This window comes from Polyodon spathula, chromosome 35 (assembly GCF_017654505.1).
Source record: "Polyodon spathula isolate WHYD16114869_AA chromosome 35, ASM1765450v1, whole genome shotgun sequence".
Classification (NCBI taxonomy): domain Eukaryota; kingdom Metazoa; phylum Chordata; class Actinopteri; order Acipenseriformes; family Polyodontidae; genus Polyodon; species Polyodon spathula.
In genome coordinates this window covers 3,192,368-3,215,283 of record NC_054568.1, presented here as the reverse complement: position 1 = coordinate 3,215,283, position 22,916 = coordinate 3,192,368, and the positions used below count along the sequence as shown (strand labels likewise).

Below are 22,916 nucleotides of genomic sequence, written 5' to 3'. Positions count from 1 at the left end.
CCAAAGTTAAAAGGAGAAAGTAGGTTCAAATGTAATTTGAATTACTGTTTGTTTGAATTGACCCTGAAGAAATCCCAGCAAAACCACAGCATTGCCAGCAACAGCAATACAATGGATTTAGAAATCATACTGCACATTGACCCCAGAATGGCAGCTCTCTGGTACTGTTTTTATATGATGCATTATTATTGTGGATAGTGTACAACATTAGATAACAATGTTAGCACTGTGGTGCCATCCAGCAATTGCTAACACCAGTGTAGTTAGCAGGCAAAAAAAAGGATTTATACAGAAACAGCAATAAGACATATATTAGACTATTAAACATGTATTAAATGTTAGACACAAACAGGGGAATTTTTCAGGTTATGAAAAATTTACTCATACATGAGAATTTTAACCAGTCAAAAAAGTCCAAGGATTATGAATCAATGACTCAAATGTGACTAATTTGGAAATCTTAGAGAGTTTCAGTTAGGCACTGCAAATCAAGACCCTTTGAAGACCCTATTCATTTCTGTCACTGTTGCTGTATTTGACGACAAAAAACTAGAGTGAGAACTGCTCAAGCAGATTGAAGACATTGACGAATGCAGTTTATATCTTTAGCACGCCTACATTTATTTAAAAAAAAAAAAAAAGAGGTTCAGCCATTTGCCCTGGCGTGAATTACGAAACAAATATGATATATTAATTCTAAACATGCTTACATGAACTTACAACAGTTTGTAAATTAAGATTGACAACTAAGTGATTTTGTATTCTAAAATATATATTTCCACCTACCTTGTGCAGTATAGGGTTACGGTACAAGTTTTAATTTCAAACTGAAAATATTAAATATTTTAATAAATACAAACAGTGTGTTATGTCTTCTACGGTAAGCTATAGATTCTGACATTATCTTCAGACAATGCAGACCATTAAACATAACTCGACAGTCAGTTTATATTGTTAAAATAAGTTTAGATTTTAAAATAAAGTATTTAAATCCCTTTTATAATTTCTAAAACAGGACAGAAAGAAATCATCATCTTTATTTTTATGTAGCGCCTTTCATAGTGGACCACCATCACAAAGCGCTTTACAGGGGAAGTCTGTGAACTGGGCATTATATGCAGAGTCACTTACAATAGGACACTGATTTAACATCTCATCCACAGGATGAGATACAACGGTGTGAAGTCATTTGCTCAGGGTCACACAGAGTGAGTCGGTGGCAGTGGTGAGAGCTGAACCAGTGACCTTCTGGTTACAAGCCCTGGACTTTAACCATAGGACCACGTTGCCACATATGCACATAATATGTTGAATAAATGTTTTTAAAAACATCTATAGCATTATCTCAGGATACGTGAAATAATGCCAGCTATTCCCTTTAAAACAAATAACCCATCAAATTGTTGATTTCATTTTGCCACGAACTCAACCGAATAACGTATTCTGCTCCTAAACTTGCTGAGCATATAACTACAGTTATGTACACAGAGACAATCCCAGTTTTCTCAGGATGTCTGGGAACAATTTAACTTCACAGCTACTGGGGAGATTCCTTGTCATTTCCCGCCCATGTTGACTCCAGAATAACAGGAAACGTCACCTGATGTTTTGAACAGCTGTGACCAAAATACAGAATGCTTATTAAAGAAAGTCACATGTTAAAATCAGGTTTGATAGAATGAAATCTCCAAGCTACAGTATTTCACAATCATGTTCAGTTTTATAATAACGATTCTCCTTGGTGACTTAATCTTCCACAGGTTATACTTTGGAGACTGCCAGTAATCAAAAACTGGACCTTGATAGCTATCCAGTTTGTGTACATTCCCTAAAAACTTACAGCAGGGTGCAAATATATTATAACACCCCATTGCTTCTGTTTTGATTGGTAGTGCATAGGACATGAAACCACTGGAACTAAATCTTGGAAAAATTGTCAAAATAGGCAAATTAGTGCTTGTCTAATTTAAATGGTCACAATTAATTTAAAACAGTAAGAGAAAGGGAACACGTAGCCACACATGATAAAATACATGAGGCTTTACAGAAGTTGTTTAAGATGCCTAAGTAAACTACAGAGTGGTCTAACATTTTCACACATAAGTGCCTATTGTTTCTATATGGTGAATTACTGACTGAAAATCCTCACGCCCAGAGAGTTTCATGCAGGTGGGTATATGCAGTAAATGAAATAAATGAGAAATCGCGAGGTGTTTTAATAAATTTGCACAGTACCATATATTCAAGCTTGGCTTCACAAACCATTTGATTCACTGATCATTACAGTTGCTATGCAGATGAGCAGAAAGACACCATTTATTTATTTATTTTTATTGACAGCGTTTTATTTTTGCATTCATTTTTGTATTATTCCCTTTTAGATTCTAAAGATTTTGCCTTTCTGGACTTGACCTAGTATTTATTATTTACACAAAATGCAGCAAGCAATATATATCCAGCCCTTAAAACAATATAAAACATATCGCATTTAATGAATGTTTTTTTTGTTGTTTTTTTTCCCCCTTAACCTTCACAGTCATTATAGAAGCAACTCAAACACACTGCAAAACCTCGACCCTACTGGATTAGTGGGACTGGAGCAGGATCAGCAGGCCTTGGTCACACATTGATACAATGAAGTTCATGGTCCCCCTGGTAAGCTTAGCTTGTATGGACAGGCTGCTGGAGTTTTAGAAACTCCATGTTATTTTAAATGTGTAAAACACCAGGCTGTTCTTTATTGCTATTACAATAAGAGATATGAAAACATTTATTTAAAGCCTTTAGTTATGGATAATTAGATATACAATGGCACCAACATGATGAAGAGTTTCCTTCAGTTTCAATATCCATGGTGTGTATTTTTTTATAGCAATCAATTTACATTGTCAAGCGATTAAATTTAATGTTGGTTTTAAATCGCATATATAACTGACACAATTACTGCACCCATCTCAAAATTTCCTTTAGTACCGACGCTATTATTATCACTATTTTGAAGTTTTTATTCTTACATGGTCTTGGATCTTCTTATTGTCAAGATCTGCAGACCCCATTTGCCCCTGGTCGTTCCTTAAGATCGGAAAATGATAATCTTCTGACAGTCCCTAAAATTCGTTTGATCTCTGCTCAAGCCATTATTTAAAATGTCTCTCGTCTTTGGAACTTGCTCCCAATTCACATTAGGAATACTAGCACAACCGAATCTTATAAATCCTGTTTTAAAACATATGTGTTTGGGTCTGTTTATTTGTAGCTGGATTATATACCAGACACAGGCATTTTTTTATATTTCTTTTGTAAAGTGCCCTGTAATGCTTGCAAAAAGAGTGCTGTAGAAGTGAAATGTGTATTATATTTCTGTTGTGTTGTTACTATTATAATTTAAAAAGCATAACATTTTTTAAAAATAAATAAAAAATAAATATTTCTGGATTAATATATTGTCCCTTTATAGTTTTATATTTATTTACACAGAATTACACATTTTGGAGGTGTTACAGAAAACCTCCAACAATTTTGTTGAAAACAACTGCTAAATAAATACCATATAATATATATATATTGTATATATATATATATATATATATATATATATATATATATATATATATATATATATATATATATATATATATATATATATATATAAATATATACCCATACTTCGCTTGATTCGTGGGCTGAATTTCTAAGTGTACTCTGTCTGATGGGTTATATTTGTTGTTGATAGGAAGTGTATTTTGAAGAAGTGAATGTCTACTTAACACGCATGTGGTACTTCAGATTAAATGCAGCATACGTCAGTGATACTGAAACAACTTGTCAGTAGATACATTGGGGAATTTTTTTTTTTTTTAAATAAACTTCCTATTCATATCCTTCACTTTCAGTACTTTGCTCCATGATGCAGTTACAGGACTAACTTTCTATGCAAATGCAGACTACAATCATTGCGTTGCATGCGAGTATATTAAAATGGCGGCTTGGGGAATGACTTACGGTATGCCAAGAGGGTCAAGACAAAGGAGATTAATAAAAAAAAAAAAAAACCCTCTCCAAAGAAACTAATGCGTTTATCACATAAGTTAACAGATTTATTGTATCACATAAGTTAAATATTGACATCATATATATATATTATATATATTATATTATATATATATATATATATATATATATAGACACACACACACACACAGAGTGTCACACATTAGACGTATGTATGTTGCAGGATGTAATAATATATTGGAGACTTTGTTTCCCTACAACAAAGGCATGCTGTTTATTTTCTTCACAATGATGTAACGGAACAAAACCAAACCAAACCAAACAGAAACCTATCTTCTCAATGGAGTACTAACTATGCACAGACTCCCTAACTAATAGTCCGTACAGCTAAGCCTTTTATCCGACACAAACAGGACGTAACACCATTGTTCTAGACAGTAATGAACCGTACCCACACAGAAACTGAAATCACCCCAACTCGCACAGAGTGAGCCCTTACTGGGTTCATCACAGAGCGGTACAAGGACAAGAAGATGTTTTGCTTGTTATTTTCGCATTATCTCTCAGTTGCTTCAGCAGTATCACAGATGCGTCTGCTCCCTAAACGCCTTCCCCAAGGCAAACACACAGAGCCTCTTACATAGGGTGTCTAAATGAGATAATTAGTGTTCAATTAAAACAATTGAGCACCCCTTATTTAAACACTGACCTTGTTAATCATATATATATGTTCAAATCATCTTCAATATTGGACACATTTAGAAATACTAAAAGAAGTGCATAATTTAATGGCAATTTTTTTTTTTTTTAACTTTCTGAAACTATATATATATATTTTTGTGCCTGGCCTTATATAAATTTGCGCAATTTACACTTTTGCAAGGTTAAATGTAACACATCTGCTCAACCATTCTCCAAAAAGATTTCTTTTTTTTTTTTTTTTTTCACTAAAAGTTGAGTGGTTGAACTGTAGCCAAACATCATTCTGTGAATCTTTCCTGCCATGCAATTTCATTCACTAAATAAGTTTGCTAAAACACGCGTTTCTTATATATATATATATATGTATATATGTGAGGATCTGGAATCAACTCCCCAGTAATGTTGTTGAAGCTGACACCCTGGGATCCTTCAAGAAGCTACTTGATGAGATTCTGGGATCAATAAGCTACTAACAACCAAACGAGCAAGATGGGCCGAAGGGCCTCCTCTCGTTTGTAAACTTTCTTATGTTCTTATATACACATATATAAAACAGCTTTCACAGTAGGACTACACTAAAACACGAGTTAAAACGCCTGAACTGTCCTTGTGTACACAAAGTAAATTAATTTAAAAATACTGCATTTTCATTTCCTTACATTGGGTTTGCTACATTCGTTTGTTGTGGCCCTTCTATAAAAGAATACCCCACTCCCAAAATGAATACAAAAGAGATAATCAAATCTACTTTGCTTGAACTATATTTGAGGAATACTTGATTTCTTCTCGTTTAATGTGTTATGTGCGTTCTGTATGATTCTGATTCTCTAAAGGGAGTGAGGAAGTATATTAGTGTTGCACAGTGAAGCCCATAGGTGAATCTCTGTGAACTTGAACATGTGCAGCACTGAAATGCTTCCCAACTTCACTTTGGGAGTGGAAAAAAAAGCCTTTTTAAAAACTTAAATAGCTAGTAAGCCTGGTAAATAATGAAAACAAGATTAGAAAATGATGAAGAAATTATCCAATATTAATGAGGGATATTATTAAAATATTAGAACAAATGTTATCCCTTTAAGTCTTAGCTTGGTGTGGTTGAATGTGGCACCTGGCTTGGCTGTGGTAGAACTGTATATGTGGGGGGGGGGGGGGGGGAACATAGAACAAATCGCAGTCATACTGCATTTAATAAATGAATAATGTTTGGGTTACAACTACACTTATGAGAAAGCTTGCTCCTTAAAAACATCTAGTGTAGACATGGCGTAGAATGGGCATTTCTGCCAATAAAATAACATTTTGACTATATTTGGGGTTTCAAATTAAAATCTTTCAATACTTATCCAATTGAAGACAGACAGAGAATGTACAAAGTACAACTCAAACTGGATACAACAACTTCATATTAAGTCATGGCTAAAATGTGAACAGATTGCTTTAAAAGTACTGGTTGAGTTGTTTTTATTTTCATTTCTGCATTATGCTTAAAAAAATGTATATAAATGTCTCCACAGAATGGATTTCTGTCCCTTTATAACAAGTGTCTTGGTGCTCACAAAATATGCACTGTCAAAATGGACAATACCATTACGTTCAATGGATCTCAAGACATAGCTATGCAAGGGGTCTGCCGAGTGGGGTATAGATAGGTAACTAATGACCCCAAACCCAGTTATTCTGCATCCCCAAATACATGCTGTCTGCAGAAAATGTTAACCAGACCTGAGCTTAAACTTAAAGCCAGGTCGACCAACATTTCTGCTCCTGCCTTCATCCCAGTGTGCTATGGTATTGGCTGAGAATTAAAATCCTAAACATTATAGGACAGAATATAATTACAATTAAAAGACAGCTATAGCCTTAGCAACCCAATATAATATAATATAATATAATATAATAAATAACAGGTTTCTAACGCATTACTATTTGATCCAGCTCCGACTGCCAGACTATTTTGAAAAGTCTTTCATTCTAGGATTTACCAGGTAGGTTGTATTGTGGGTTTAAGAGTGTGGACTGTCATTTTCCAGACAATGCTTGAGAGGGCTTTTATTGTAGTGAATGGCGTTTTAAGAAACGAAATAAAGAAGGTTACAGTGTTTGCTGGGATCAGCGCTTTAAGGCTTCCATTTGAATTGCATACCAGCCTGTGCAAGCATGTGTTAATAATGAACTTTAGACTCGCTGTGCAGTAGTCCAGTGCAATTTTTTGTCCTACAGAGACAATACTGTACATTGTCACAATACAAATCAAATGCAGTCTCACTGTTGCCGGCACAGCTGATTCCCAGACCAAAGAAGTTTGACTGCATATCTATAAAATATTCTCTACAACAACTGCTCAATTGTCAAATAACGACTGAAGTCACGTTACAACCCAGAACAGTTTCTGGAGTGTGTGGGTGTCTCTTGCCCCACAAGATCTACAGAAGGAGATAAGAGAGCAGGGAAAGGGTTTTTGTTCCTTTAGCAGGAGCCCCCTCTGGCTCCTTTGTGGAGGCATGGCGTTTAGAGAATGCTGACTCTCTCTGTAAGGCCGTGCAGGTCGCTGTCGTCAGAGTCCTCGCTGGACGCTGGCTGGGCTACGATGAGGTGCGCTGGGTAGGGGAGAGTGTGGTCCTGGGCAAACTGTTGCCAGCGGTTGTCGTCGCTCTCATGGGTGATGTAGCGCCCACCCATCTTGCTCTCCAATTCCCTTAGGTCGAGCCATGTCTGGTAGTCCTAGCGGAGAAAGAAAGGACACAGGGAACATTTATATTGCTCCTGTATGCATATTGTAAGGTAGCAGGGAGGGGGTTAAAATCCTTCTCTGCTAAAACGTGTGAGAATGCACATTTGGGTCTAATTGTTTAATTGCTTAATTGTTTAGTAATCCCCTGCACCTGGTGGTAGTTGTAAATTAGAGCCAGGTGCAGGGTATTTAAGAGAGACAGGCAGTTTGTTCGGGGCTGCTGTGCGTAGCGAGGCAGAAGGTGTGGTCTGCTTCCAAGCAGTCAAGGTAAAGTGCTGTAGGAAACCTGTGTAAGTTTTATGTTTTGGGTACCGGTAAACAGCTTAGCTGTCCGGGATAATAGTGAGGGAATCCTATGTGTAACAGTTAGTGCTCCAAAGAAGGAGATAGGGGTTTGTTTGTTTTGTTTATTTGATTGGTGTTTATTAAAAGTGCGCGTCAGCGCTTAAATCAATTCCATTTCTGTGTCCTGGGTCTATTTTAAAAGGGGCAACGAACCGTAAGAGTGGCGCAATCTTTCACAATATATTGGAGCGTGTGCCACTCAGGGCACTGAAGATCACTGGGCATCTTCCGATCCCACAAGCCAATTGCCTTTACACCCAGGAACTCGAGAGCAGATATCTGCTTGAGCTCAGACCACTGACCAATAGGATCCGCTGCAGTGCGATGAAAATAAAGACCCTGATAGTTTCCTTACCCACAGGAGTGCCAGACACAATAAATTTCTCTCTCTCTCTCTCTCTCTCTCTCTCTCTGGAATCCCCAGCGACTGACTTTGCACAGCGAAGACGTGAACCTGCACTCCCCTGACTGCAGGACTCACCCTGCACGCCATCTGGCCATGCATTTAACTAGGCAAGTTACTCTGGGACCCCACACTTTGACATTCACCTACAGCAAAGTGTATGTAGGCTACTGTGATCTTTACCAAGATATTAATAGCTCTGTGTGTACATGTGCAATCTTTGCAGTGGCTGCCTGCAGATGACAAACTTCGTTAGGTGTTTCTTTAGATGACATGCAGGAAATGAAATGCACGTCCAATTGCATGGTGTACATGTACATTTTGTACATGCATATTACACACACAAGTGTCACGATGTGGAACATAAGTCTGGTTTGTAGTTGAGGACTATGTATAGCAAACTGTATAGCATACATATTATTGATGTGACCCTCCAAAATACAATAATAAATGCCTTTAAAACTGTGCTTTTAACATGTATGTGGCATCATAGATCTAAATAAATGTGCAGCGTAAGAACTGGAGCCACAGGGAACATAAAAACAGTTTTAACAGGCATTGGGCCTCTTCAAGGTCTGTTTTGTTCAGTTCTGTTTTTAAAATAGCAGTTAGTAAATATGTGTTCTTGCACACAATTACAGTGTTACTATGCATAGTTAGAATGTACTTGATGTGTAAATCTTTTTGCATGATATTATTAACTCTAACCCTCACACTTTTCTGATAGAATTGTGCACTTACATATATCGTGCAAAAAGATTTACACATGAAGTACATTGTAACTATAACTTTGTAATCATGTGTAAGTGCACTGAGTAACTACTATGTAAATACACAGTAATTAGAGACACAACAATTATTATTAACCTTCTAGTGAATCTACGGACTTTGCTACATATCTCTCTGACCCCCTTTTATTGCAGACAATAACTTTGCAATATGTGTTATACATTTATTTGTAAGTTTCCAAAAAGCAGACAAAGTTGAAAATCTGCACTGTACAAAAGTTGACATTTTTGCCATAACACCAGTGGGAAAATAAGATGAAGGTGAATGCACTAGAACTGTGTGTTCTTACCTGCAACCAGGTGTGGCTGAGGGACTTATCTACGCTGTAGCGCTTTCTCATCTTCACCTGAAGCAGATTGTTGATCAGGTCAATAGCTGTGAAAGGAAACAATGCACTCAGTTGCATTATTGACTCACAGACACAGTTTCTGACCATTCCCAGCCAGGCTACAATTAGCTGTCCCAGCATTTCTAGGATTCATAGCTACCGCAAGCAGTATATTCACCCAACTGACCTCAGAGACGCCCCTGGGAACCGATAAAGTAGACGCTTGATAACATGCAAACTCAAGCTGTGCAGCACAATTGTAATGCTTATTCTGCGCGCGTTAAAATTGAAATATCATACGCAGTTCCTATTTTTCCAATGTGTGAAACAGCCAGCACGTAGCCGATCTGGAGCGCTGGGTAGCTGCGAAACAGTACCTTCCGGGGAGATGGTTTTCCAGGGGTTGGGAGGGTACATGAAGGCTGCGTTGTGGATCTGGTCGTTGATGTCCTCGTCCTCATTGAAGGGGAAGGTGCCGCTCAGGCTCACATACATGATCACCCCCACAGACCACATGTCCAGGGAGCGGTTGTACCCTTGGTTCAGGAGGACTTCTGGTGCCAGGTACGCAGGTGTGCCCACCACAGAGCGCCGAAACGACTTCTCACCGATGATCCGGGCGAAGCCGAAATCACACAGTTTCACCTGGGGACAGAAGGGGAGGACGGCCGGCTTAAACAACAAGCACACTCACGTTTCATTAACTCAGGTTCTACGGTCCGCATTAAAAAAAAAAAAGGGCTCCACAGACACTGATTGTGTCCAACCGTCTCTCTGTCGCATAACTGCATTGATTCTGATTCTCTACCAAGCTTGAATCATACCGTACACTCAAGCCCTTTACAGATGTTTCGGATTGCATTTTGCTGCAATCCAATATTTTATATGATTTCTGTGTTTGTGTGCACACCGGTTTTTACTATCCAAATACCTTATGATCATTCCAAGTGGATCGTATTGCAGTTGTTAAAATGCTTTATACATTCATCATTTTATTTAATGAAAGTATTTTCAGTGGCGTTGCTATTCAGCATTGAGTTTCGGATACCTGAGGAAAGGGGTCAGCCGAGGCCAGCAGGACGTTTTCTGGCTTGAGGTCACAGTGCACAATGTTCTTGAAGTGGAGGTGCCTCAGTGCTGCCAAAATCTGTCCAGGGGAGGAAACAACAGTGAGAAGAGAACACAGAAGCAGCAGGGGTAGGATCACTTGTGGTTAATGCAGTACAGCTACCCTTACCTTAATCTATAGCTCCACCTACTGGACACTTTACATATGGCAGCTGTGAAAATGACTATTGAAAAGGCAAAAGGTACTGTAGGAACGCTTAAGCAGACGGCTATAGTTTGAGGAAAATATACAATAATAAAACACATTCAATATGTATATTTCAAAACAAATATCTACTGTATAGCATGGTCTTTGAAATAACAGACAGCAACACTAAGGGTCTATAATTGCACTGTATTTAGATATTATTTACTTAGTAAATAAATGTGTACTTACACAATTACAATGTACTTAATGTGTAAATATTTTTGCGCTATATATGTAAATACAGAATTGTATCAAAAATGGTTAGGGTTTGTGTAAGGTTTAGAGGTAATAGCGTGCAAAAAGATTGTAACTGGGCATAATAACATTGTAATTATGTGCAAGTACACATGTATATACTAAGTAATTACTATTCAAACAGCCAGGATACCTGTGTAATGAGGAACTTGGTGAGTTTCTCTGGAAGACGCCCTCTCTCACTGGACAAAATCATCTCCAGCATGTCGCCATGGAGCCTCTCCATGACAACGAAGACCTTCTCCGGAGTCTCGAACATGCACTCTAGGTTCACGATGCCAGGGTGGCGCAGGCTCTGTGGGGGGGGGGACAATTTTGAATGTAACACACATTACAACATTCACGTGTTTGCATTTTAAAACAGGCATCTGGTACGACACAAAGGTAAAGAATGTTCCCAGTTTGCTTGCCTTACCCTCCCGGAAGTCTGTTACTGGGCCATTTCACCCCCCAGCGTCTTCTGGGTTAAAGCAAATTACTGGCTGCAAAGCATGTCAGTCAATAGAGGAAGAAGCCGATTGGTTAATGACAGGAAAGAAGCCATTGAAAGGGTGGGGACTAACTAAAAAGCATTGCTTGCTGACAGAGATTTCTTTAACCAAGTGTAATACCATAGATTATCTTTCAAATAAAAATACAAAGTATACTAAAGCATGTTTTTCTTATTGAACAAATGAAAGTCCACAACCTGTAAAAGTTATGGAATTTTTTTTGGTTGGCTGCAACCACTTTAATGCCACACAGTGTGTGTGTGTAACAAGGCAGAGTTTGGAGATCACGCCTCCTGCATCTCTCTCTCTGTCTGTCTGTGATTACCTGTAAGATGGCCACTTCGTTCCTAAGCTGGCTCTCCTGTTTCGTTGGGAATCTCAGTTTGTCAATAACCTTCACCGCCACATCCCTCCCAGTTTTCCGATGTTTCCCTTCAGAAAATATTAAAAAAAAAAAAAAAGTTCATTTTCAAAAATCGACAAAATAACTCATTTAAAAATTGCCAAAAGTATCTAGACTAAAAATGTATGACAAGGCTATATAATGCTTGATTCAAAATGTTTTTGCCCTTCAGAAGGTACAAATAGGCTGATCCCAGGACTTAATGGTAAGAGCTTTCAGGACAGGGTAAAAATCTCATTAGCCTTGGGAACGAGGAAATTTAATTGAAGGCTTTAAGAGCCTAAAGGGTTACCTTTTTCTATACCCAAGTCACTACTTCAAATTTAGCCTGAGATAAATAGATGCAGAGTAAAAGCAAGTTTGGAACAGAAGAGTTATAAATGCATGGACTAGCCTGCCAGTACCATGTAAAGCAGTAAGAACAGTAAATGGCTTACCTCCGTACACCACACCAAACTGGCCTGAGCCGAGCACATCATCCGCAAAGATCTGGTAGACTGTACCAATATCCTACAGGAGGCAACAGCAGAACCATCACCAGCTTACAGCAACTACTCTACCCTTAATTAAACACAGCTTCTCAAGAACACGCACCGTTTCCACTAACTAGATCAGGGCTCAGGTAGGGCTGCCCGAGATGGCCCAAAGTGACTATTTTGATTTGGAATTGAAAAAAGAATACTTACGACTCTGTCTATTTATTTGTTTCCAATTTCTCTGCAGCTATTCAGTCAGTTTTTAGTTTTAGTAAATATATGGCCAGATTCATAAACAATAACTCATATAAACATCTATAGAATATACGGGTAGTGTGTTCCACAATAATTTTTGCAGAATCTATAGAATTCTATGGTACCTACTGCAGAACGATAGAGTACTACAGAAGTAGTGATATTGAAGTGTGTACTGTATTATAAACTGTAGTATCTACTATAGTAGATGTAACCATAATTTTGTACAGTGTAGTATGGTATACAATACTGTGGTGCATACTATATTGCACCACTACACACTACAGAGGGGAGCTTGAGTGGTAGCGATCACTTAAGTGTGCTATGATGTTTCGCATTGAGAAAACACACTTAAGGTGAACACTAACACTCTTTCTGAACATGGCTCTAAACATCTTTCAGGTGATAGTCTGAAACATTTCCAATTTATTTGTGCTAGTTATTGGCTATTTCAGACAAATGCAGTTGGACAGCTTTGCTGTATACTGGCCTACCACAATATTTCCAGAACACATTGAAATTAAATATTTAGACGCTGTGAAAAACATATACAGGAATCAAAAAATTATTAACTTCAAATTTTGAAAATGAGAAATGCGTGAGGCAACTTTTTAAAAGAATCTGAAATCTTAAATTATTCATTCAGCTAATAATGCCTGCCTGTTAACGTAACTCAGTTACATACTTTTATTTTAAACAATAATTGCATTTAAATCCAGCTGCCGTTCGCCTCAAACAAAGCACTATAGCCCTCCACTCACCACATTCTCCTGAATCTGGCTGTTAGACACAGATATACTGACTGAGGCTTGTCCTGCAAAATTAAAAACCGCCATCAGCATAAGCAAAGAGAAGGTACAGATATACAACTACCGCCAAATGTTCTGTATCACCCTATAGGATAAATTAACTTTCCTCCATAATGCCAAATGAAACCTGTTGAATAATGTTATGTTAACATATTGATATATATATATATATATATATATATTTATTTAAATTGTCTCAATCCTAAAATTCTAGGTGATGCAAAACTTTTGGCCAGAGCTGTAGAAATATACAAATTAATGTACAGAGAACAAATGCAATATATAGTACATTTCATGTTACCAGTCAGTTTAGAAGACCAAAAATAAATGTAAAAGCACTTAAATCCTTAAATAAGCCGGAAAAGTATTTTTGTTAAAAGTAATATTGAAGTAGCTGTCTTTGCAGTCAGTGTTAAACTATTGTGCGATAATATATTCTGCATTGCCGATGTGAATTCAACCTAATTGGAAAATAGGTGAAGTGTTGAACTTGAATAATGTATGATTGATTGGGGCTTACACATACTGGCTACTCACTGTGAGGGGTGTGTCCTTGTGGAGTGGGTGCATCCTGGAAGATGACTGGCATGAGGGCCTGACGAATGGCATTCTCCCAGGCTTTAGCTACCTCCCCGCCCACTCCGCTGTTAGGCACGATGCTATTGGGGGAGCCCGGGCTGATGGAGGGCTCTTCCCCGACAAAGTAGCGCATGTTGCCAGTGACAATCTCAAAGCAATGGGGACTGGTTCCTGCCGGGACCAGACTGAAATTCTGGGCCGCCTCAACAGACAGGACCTCTGATAGCGGGATTTCCTGTTGGGGAAAAAACACCTGTCAACTAGGATTGTCCCCGTTTTCCCTGGATCATCCCGGTTTTGAGGAATGTGTCCCGGGATTTCAATATGCCTGGTTTTTAAGATCACTCCATTTTTAATCGTATGCTTCCACCGCCATGTAGATTATACAGCAACACAGCAATGTCCTGTTTATATACACAGGTATCCTTAATTATTGACAGGTGAACCTCATCAAGAAACTGTTTCTTTCTGGTTAGCCATGTTTACCAAGCCCCAGGCATTCTGGGCACTGTGGTCCTGCTATCTACCTTAAAACTCACAGGACTACATATTTTCCAGGAATTGGCTTATTTCCAGCAATACCTTACAAGTCTGGATTTCATTGGTTTACCAGGTCAGGGGAGTACGTGAAGTTCATACCTTGTAATACTTGCTGGTGGTGTCGTTCTGAAACAGGATGATGCACTTGCAGTCCAGCCGCCAGTAGTGACGCTTCCGCTGATGGAGAGGTCAGAGGTCAGAGGTCATGAGTGGCTGAACAAGAGCCAAACTAGCCAGGAAGGAAGGAAGGAAGGAAGGAAGGAAGGAAGGGGAGTGACAGGAAAGGAGATGGAAGAAAAGAAAGTAGGGAAAGAAGTCAGAGCGAGTAAAAGAAATAACGAACGAAAGAACAAAAGAAATTGGAACCGGCAAACTACTACAGCTACACTGCTAATATTTCCAAAAGCAGTAGTCTGGAAGCAAAAAGTGAATTATTTTTTTAGCAGTAGTTAGATGGTAGACTAGTGCTCATAAACTAATATTCAAGTAGTTTGTATTGCTTAAGTAGAATACAGTCTTCTAGTAATACTGCACAGTAGACTATTGAAGCCAGGATCTGCAAATTACATTTAGTTTTCTGTTTTTGTACTGTCTTACCTTTAATCACGCTTGCAATAATTCTGAATGGTTCCCATTCCAATCACTGAATTATATATTTATTTACTTTACTGGTCTGTGTTAAGCAGTGTTAGCCTGGGTTCAGAAGCTGTAACACAGTTTAGATCAACCTACGAGGGCTAATAATAGTAAATCCTGTTACTAAAAAGACTCTTTGACTGATCTACAGTAGACTGTTATGTCTATTACTTCAACTGAAGAGCTGCTTCTGAACTCAAAGCAACACAGACTGAGCAAAAACAATATATATATAATATATATATATATATATATATATATATATATATATATATATATATATATATCTGATACATATTGAGCTGTTTTGTGGAAAGGGTCATTACCAGTGTGTCCTTGTTGTTGTAGTGCACCATCCAGCCTTCTTTGATGGTGGTGCTGGATTTGCGTGTGGTCTGCCTGATTGACTGCACCACCCTCATCAGAGGAATATAACCCATGGAACTGAAGAGACACACAGAGAGACACAGCTAACATTCCTCTCACACACTCGGCTTTCAAACAGAAATAATAGGCTCGCTGCTGTTCATCTGCTCACCAAAAACCAGAGAGCACTTTTACCTGCAGCTGCTTGGTATTGAAAGTTGTAATTAAATCTGTTGAAATGGCCCATCGCATGTTGCGTTTTATTTCCTAGATAGATTTCCGCTGTTATTTTTCCTAGATCTTTAGTAGTGCAGAATCAAAAACTATTGCTCAGCATGCAAAGTTGACGATCAAAGCCTTAATAAGAATTGTGCCACCTCATGAATTGTCATAATGTGACCTTACTTATTATATGAGTTTGGGTTATGCTTTCTTTTAAGGGCCACTTATTAACTGTTAACAACCAGCTAATAAACATTTATTTTTCTCTTAATTGTTAGTTAATATATATTAGCTAAAACTGCAAACGGAGCCCTATGGATTATCAATTCCTAGTCGATTGTGAAGCTTAGGCACCAATATTTAATTCCTAGTCTCGGGCTTGTCTGCATTGTGGTTATAGAGCTTTTAACCTTGTCTCACCGGCGATAGGAAACAGAATCCGTAACAGCAACGCATCACACAACACCGCCCATGACATTTGTTTATGTGGAACCCTTAGCTTAAAATGAACAGCTTTAATACTAAACTAAAAAGTGGCCCTAAAAAAAAATTGTGACTGGAATTAGAATTATTATTTTTGTTTGTTTTAAAAAGACAAAGTTTTGGGAATATGGCCCTGTGACATCATAAAAAAACCACAAATTTGCAAAAGTATCGCAATCTGTTTATCTGGTAAAGAGCCTCCCGCATTACACTCCCTCACCTCTCAGCTCCACTCGCTCCATTGGGATTTTCCTCTGGGAAGTTATTCTCAGAGTGAGATCCCGGGATGATTCCAGAATCATCCGAGTCGTCCATGAAAGAGGCCTTGTCTCCATCGCCGTAATCGCTGGAAAACTCCATGGGCATCTCTGCATCCACACTGGGGCTCAGCAGATCTGAAGAGAGAGGAGCCGATCACTGCCCTCGCACAGGGACACCAGCCACAGCCCACAAGCACTGAACAGATGCCGAGGGCAACTTCGTCAAGCAAGTTAACAAGGTTCAAATCGTTTAAACTAACACAAAATCGTATAATATGTGTGGAGCGTGAATGGGTTTACAGAGCTATGGCCAAAAGTTTTGCATCACCTAGAAATTTTAGGACTGAGACATTTAAAAAAGAAACACTGGATGAACATAATTTAGAAACTACAAAGTGATATCTCAAAAGTCGAGCAGAAGCCATAACAGTATTTCATGTTAGATTTGGAAATGCCAACTTTTTTAAATCAGTTTTTACGGTAAGTATATAGAAAACTATAAAGCAGAAGTATGTAATACACTATTCAGCAGGTTTCATCTGAATTCATGAAGTATAGTTCATTCTACAGGGTGATGCAAAACACGTCCACAGCTGTCTTAGTGAAAATGAAGAAAGAACCAAGCCAGTAACTCAACATACCCCCGTTTATTAAAGTTTCTCCCAAGCAGTCATTTGGAACCTTCAAAGCACATCTCTTGTGGCAGTTGAACTTGCAGTCTGAAGAAAATTAGAATATAACCAGGTATGTCATTAACGGACGTGTCCAACAGAAAGTGACACAGTAGCCATTGAATTCACAGCAATTTATTTAATGATGTGAAGCTTTGACACTAATATTTAAAATACCACCATTGATCAAGCTCCAGTGTTAAAAAAAAAAACAAAAAAACAAACAAAGAAAATAAAAAAGCAAATTCACAACAGGCTTGTCAAACAAAAAAACTTTGCATAATAAAAATAAATAACTTGGAAACCAAAAAAAAATAAATAACTTCCTTCAAAAATTACATCATACTTTAACTCCGGTCACTCGGTGAGTCACTTCCACATTTTTTTTCTGAACTGGTTTTTCCTTTTCCGTGCACTTAAACCAAGAAACTAAACCCAGTTTGCTAAAATAAAGGCGTTTTCAGTTTTCCACCGCAAACAAACCAAACCAAAGAGAGTTTTTCTATACTCTTCAAACAAAACTAACCGCCCTTGAAATAAACTGTTATTCGAATTCTGGTCACAGTCAGTATTTATTGGATTTGCAACCCCGGTCAGATTGAAAATACATATTTACGAGCGATTTAAAAGGTTTTATGAAGAGGCTGTTTTTATGTTCAAAACGCAATTCCAAAGATGAGATGATTGATATACAAAGGCATGTCAGCCCATATTAGATCTCAATTTAGGGATTTTAAAAGGTAAGCAGTCTTATTGCCTAGGCAGAGTCACATGTCCCTAACAGAGATGCAAGGTAACTTGGAGCATTGCCAGTGTTCACCTCATCAACTAAACACCAAAGACCCATCTATTCTCCATACTGAGCTGCCCTATAGTTTCACAGAGAGTACAGTGGCGCTGGTTGCATGTGCTTACCTTTGCACTGCAAACCTTGTCTGAACAGGCCCTTGAGAAGCTTTTTGCAGAATTGGCAGACAGTGGGGCGCGTGTAAGAGTGTACTACAAAGGTGTGCGGGACCTTCACTTTGGACAGGAGCATTTTATCCAGCTGGATGGGACGTCCCGAGTAGAACCGGCGGGCCGGGTTGCTCACATCACTAGGGGTCCGAGGCTGGGGAAGGAGGAGAGAAAGAACGTTTATGATTCAGTTAAGTCACGGTTACTTTGTATTATTACCAGAATCTGTTGGCAGGAACACATTCATCTTATTGATGAATTACATAAGTGTGCATATATATTAGAGCACCCAGTTGCTCCAGTTTTTATATGTTGTGCATATGAAATCAAACCACCGTCACTGAATCTTGGAAAACAGGCAAATTAGCGACTGTCAAATTGAATTGATGACTTTAATAAGCCACACACGCAATTTATTTAAAACAGTAAGAGAAAAGGAATACAGAGCCACAAATGATAAACCGCATGAGACTTTTTAGAAGTTGTTTAAGATGCCTAATTAAAAAGCGTAACGTGGTAGAACATCCTCACAAACGAGTGCCTATTGTCTCTGTATCACCGGTTACTGATCAAAAATGTAAATCCTCACACCCAGATGTTAAATGACAAATCTTGGTGTGCTTTTAATTATTTATATGTAGGGCCTTTCATCGTGGACCACCATCACAAAGCGCTTTACAGAGGCCGGCTGTGAACTGTGCATTATATGCAGAGTCACTTACAATAGGACATTGATTTAACATCTCATCCACAGAATGGAGCACATGGAGGTTAACAGGTAGGATTTGAACCGGTGAACTTTTGGTTACCAGCCCTGGACTTTAACCACTGGACCATACTGCCTCTACTACATTTGCATTTTTCAATAACCTTTATAAACAGCTTGCACATTCTGCAGCTGTGCAATACCTGCTTCTGCCATCAGAGGGGGGTATTGTAATGGTAACAGATGGAACAAAGGGGCTTAACTTCAGCACAAAACCCAGGTAGCTCTGAAATCAGAGTTCTATACTGAAATCTGTATCAATTTCCTCTATTGTTTTACAGCTGGCTGCCATCTGGCTTAGAGACCTGAGAAATCAGGTGATATTGGCTTCTTTAGAAGTATAGAAACAGGAGGAGCCAATAGAAGTACAGTATCAATATGCATAGAGTAGGCACACAAAGAATACGGGACACTCAATACTGTGTTGCCGTGAATATAAGCCTATATCCCGCTATTCAATGGTGAGCCTTTGCACGAATACAGCAGACGTTTGATAATTCTTCTAATGTACAGATTAAAGCACACATACTCACCTGTGAACAAAAAACAAACATACAAAATGACTTCTGTATTTATGATAATACAATGAACCTGCTCATGTCCTCACAAAGTTTCAGCACAATCGGTACAGTATTTAAAACTAATGCAGCGTACAGGCACCTCCAGAAAAAGATTTTTTCTTTTTTTAGATGTATTTATTTATTTATTTATTCCCAGTGCCTAAATATCCCCCCCCACCACAGAGGTTCCCCCGACACAGCTCAGAAGAACGGAAGGTTCAGTGGGCGTCCTCAGACCCCACTGCCTCTGCACCCACAAACTCGAGAGTGGATGTCAGAGAGCTACAAACCTCTGGAGGATAAAGGCCTGTCCGCTCTGAGCTCACTGGGCACCTGGCCAGCAGGGTTCACTGTAGCACGATGAGGAGATACAGTCCCTGATTGTTTTGCCTCCTTAACCCACGGGAGCACCTTTTGGAATCCCCAACAAAGACCAACAACTTCACACAGCCAGGATGTTTAACTGCGCACCCATGACTGTGCGTGACTCCCCCCCGCGCACTACACAGTTGTGCTTTTACTTGGCGAGACACTCGGGGGAATCCACAGCGGGAATATTAAGCACAGATGTTTAACTCTCACCGTGGTGTCCTCTACAGTGGTAATGGACGAGATGGACTCAGAAGTGGACAGACGCAGGGAAGGAGTACTGGTCAGGGATGTCGTGGACAGGCGTCTCTTGCGTGCCCCGCTGCAGTTGTTGGGGATGCTGAAGGCGCAGCGCTTGTGGTAGTTCAGCCCACAGCCTATAGGGGGAGACAGAAAGCTGGTGAAGGGTTACTTCAAATCGAACGTGCACAGAATCGGTAAAGCGATATGTAGCCTGGTCAAACAGCAACAGAGGTCGGACAACTACTGTCTACACCGCGTGCCTGTGCTAATTAACAACAATATTATGCACTTTTGCAATGAACTCAGAGGGTGTGGAAGGACGGATTAAACATACAGAACTGACTTGCGTTGCAGTTTAAAAATCGAGCAGGACTGGGTGACACTGCAACTTAAAGACACTTTGCATTGGAGCTACTGCACTGCACTGAAATACAACGGGCACCGCTGCCCTCTAGTGGACAGAATGGTACTGACCGTCACACTTGAGTCCCTGCCGCACCAGCCCGAACAGCATTTCCCCACAGTGATCGCAGAACGCTGGTGCGCGGTAAGAGTGCACATTGAGCGCGTGCGGGCGAATCTGGAAGTCCTCAAACGTGGCAGCAGCTGCAAGAGAAAGAGATAAAACAGCCTGCATTCGAAGCTCCAGATTTATCATGAAGCAACAGCACAAATCTAGCTCAAACCATGCAAATATACCCTAAACTATGCAATTACCGGTACCACTTTATATTAAGCTTCTCCAATTACTGTGTATTTGCATAGTAGTTATTTAGTAAATGCATGTCTGCTTACACATAATTCTAATGTTATTATGCATCGTTTCAATGTACTTCATGTGTAAATCTTACATAAATCTGCCAAAAAAAAAGTCAATCAGGTAAAATATGTGTAAAACAAAAGACATTACAAAAACAAAGTGATATATTTTTTATTTAGGAAAAAAAAAAGTCTTAAGGGAGTCTTTTAAATTACAAGCACACCCTTCTCACGGAAATTGACAAAAACAAAATCTTTTTTTGCAAACCCCCTTGCACGGATGGGTGGTGACAGTCGTGAGAGTGGGGGGAGGGGGTCTTTATCAGAGTCCCCAGGGTTCTCTCACAGTCCAATATAGAAGGGGGCTTCCCCCCCCCCCCCCCTGGATTTTATAAACAACAAAACAATATAACCCCCTCCTCTTTTAATGTAGATAACAATGGCTACCATAACTTAGTAACATCATAGTTCTGCACCGGCATCTGTTGCAGAGGTAAAAGGGAACAAAATAACAATTTTGTAATCAGATTATAATGTTTATGGTTAAATTTAAAGGTTTGAGGTGAGAATGATTTAAAGTAAATGGTGAAGTTATTTCATAAATCTTGCCCGTTGTGCGCTTTTGAAAGAAAGACTCTGCAAACCTCTATTTTAACGTTCCCGGTTTGCTTGCCTTGTCTTCCAGGAAGTCTGGTGCTACTTTACTTAATTGGTTACTTCACCACAGCAGTGTCTACAAGGTCAAAGCATCTTACTGGCTGCAGAACATGTCAGTCGTTAGAGGAAGCAGCTGGGATACAGGCGCTCGTGAAAGCACGGATGTTTCTCCAGCATTTTTCCTACGGGTGAAACACGCACGGCATTTACAGTGGCAGTTGTTCACCTTTCACACTGAATGAAAAGGAAGTTATTGGCCCCACCCATTCAACTGCTTCTTTCCAGTCATTAACCAACCAAATGCTTTCCCTGGCAACTGCTTTTCAGCCTACTGACATGATCTACTGACATGACCAGATTTTCTGTGAGTGAGGCATGGAAACTGAAAACTTTTTGACCTTTTTAAAAAAAAAGTGTGCTTGCCAGTATATGTTGACACAACATCTAACACGAAAGGCTGTACTACTATTATGGCTTCCAGTAGACTTTTTGCAATATCATTACAGGGTTAAAATGAATGCTTTTTGCAACTATGGTTCTGCAATGGAGAGTTGTATTGCTTTGCAGTGTGGTTGGGTGGCATGGTGCTGGGTGGCAGTGCTGCAAGCTGTCAGAGCAACACAGTAAATCCGAATGCAAATGCGCCACACCAGCGGCAGCACAGCAACCTCAAACCAACAAGAGAAGTGGGGACTTCCTCTTTCTGCCTCTGCACTCAACTGTCTACACCCGGCACCTTTACAGTTTAAAACCTGTTTATAATTCAATGTAACTTGCACTTCCAACTCTCTTTTAAAATCAATTCCCTTTTAAAATTGATCCCAACACATCACTGATCACAGCTGCAATTAGCAGCATTGGGGTTAAAACGAGCGTCTCACAGTGGCAACGAATTGCTTCATTTGAAGTCACTGTTCGTCAATTAAATTGGCTTTGAATGTTATCATTCTACTGTATATCCCCTGTCTAGAAGGAAGGTACCATGGTTGCGGGCCATTCCTGTTTTTTTTTCAATTCCAATTTTTTAAAATCAATTCCTTTAAAAAGAATTGGAAGAAAAAGTCTACCGGAAGCCATAATAGTAGCATAGCATTGCATGTTAGATTTGTCTCATTTTTTAATTTTTGTCTACAAAGATGTATGTAATTCAATATGTTAACGTAACATTATTTCAGCAGGTTTCATTCGAGTTTGTGAAGCAAAACGTGTTAACTCTACAGGGCGTTGCAACACTTTTGGCCAGAGCTGTACGTCCAAAATGTTAAGTTGAATTTCAATACATCACAGAAGGCCCTTGTCATACTTTTATTTTACTGCGCATTGAAACCCTAGCTAACAGAACCATTAGCAATCACAGCAATTGCACTAAATTGATCCGGAATATTGCAAGGTGGTTATGCTGGCATTATACTGACATGGAAATACATAAATTAATCGATTATTGATCTGCATGACTGTTACTGTCCGAGCCTCAATCAAATATTAATTCGCTGATTAATCAGCCTGGTGTCTTGCAGTAGTTGGAGCCTCACTTA

At 39.1% G+C, this 22,916-nt stretch overlaps 1 protein-coding gene across 1 annotated transcript in view; it reads right to left on the bottom strand.

Annotated features, from left to right (window-relative positions):
* Nucleotides 1-5,846: 5,846 nt before the first annotated feature.
* The window catches only part of LOC121303812 (serine/threonine-protein kinase D2-like), a 33,068-nt gene continuing 15,998 nt past the window's right edge, over nt 5,847-22,916 (bottom strand). The window contains exons 3-18 of the mRNA XM_041234611.1: nt 20,440-20,571; nt 19,936-20,099; nt 17,986-18,181; nt 17,041-17,118; nt 16,360-16,534; nt 15,395-15,512; nt 14,532-14,609; nt 13,851-14,127; nt 13,266-13,318; nt 12,211-12,283; nt 11,696-11,802; nt 11,013-11,174; nt 10,358-10,456; nt 9,687-9,954; nt 9,271-9,356; nt 5,847-7,434 (exon numbers count right to left, since the gene is read on the bottom strand). Of these exons, the coding sequence (XP_041090545.1) occupies nt 7,222-7,434; nt 9,271-9,356; nt 9,687-9,954; nt 10,358-10,456; nt 11,013-11,174; nt 11,696-11,802; nt 12,211-12,283; nt 13,266-13,318; nt 13,851-14,127; nt 14,532-14,609; nt 15,395-15,512; nt 16,360-16,534; nt 17,041-17,118; nt 17,986-18,181; nt 19,936-20,099; nt 20,440-20,571 (2,279 nt within the window). The 3' untranslated portion in view covers nt 5,847-7,221. The remainder of the gene's footprint in view (nt 7,435-9,270; nt 9,357-9,686; nt 9,955-10,357; nt 10,457-11,012; nt 11,175-11,695; nt 11,803-12,210; nt 12,284-13,265; nt 13,319-13,850; nt 14,128-14,531; nt 14,610-15,394; nt 15,513-16,359; nt 16,535-17,040; nt 17,119-17,985; nt 18,182-19,935; nt 20,100-20,439; nt 20,572-22,916) is intronic.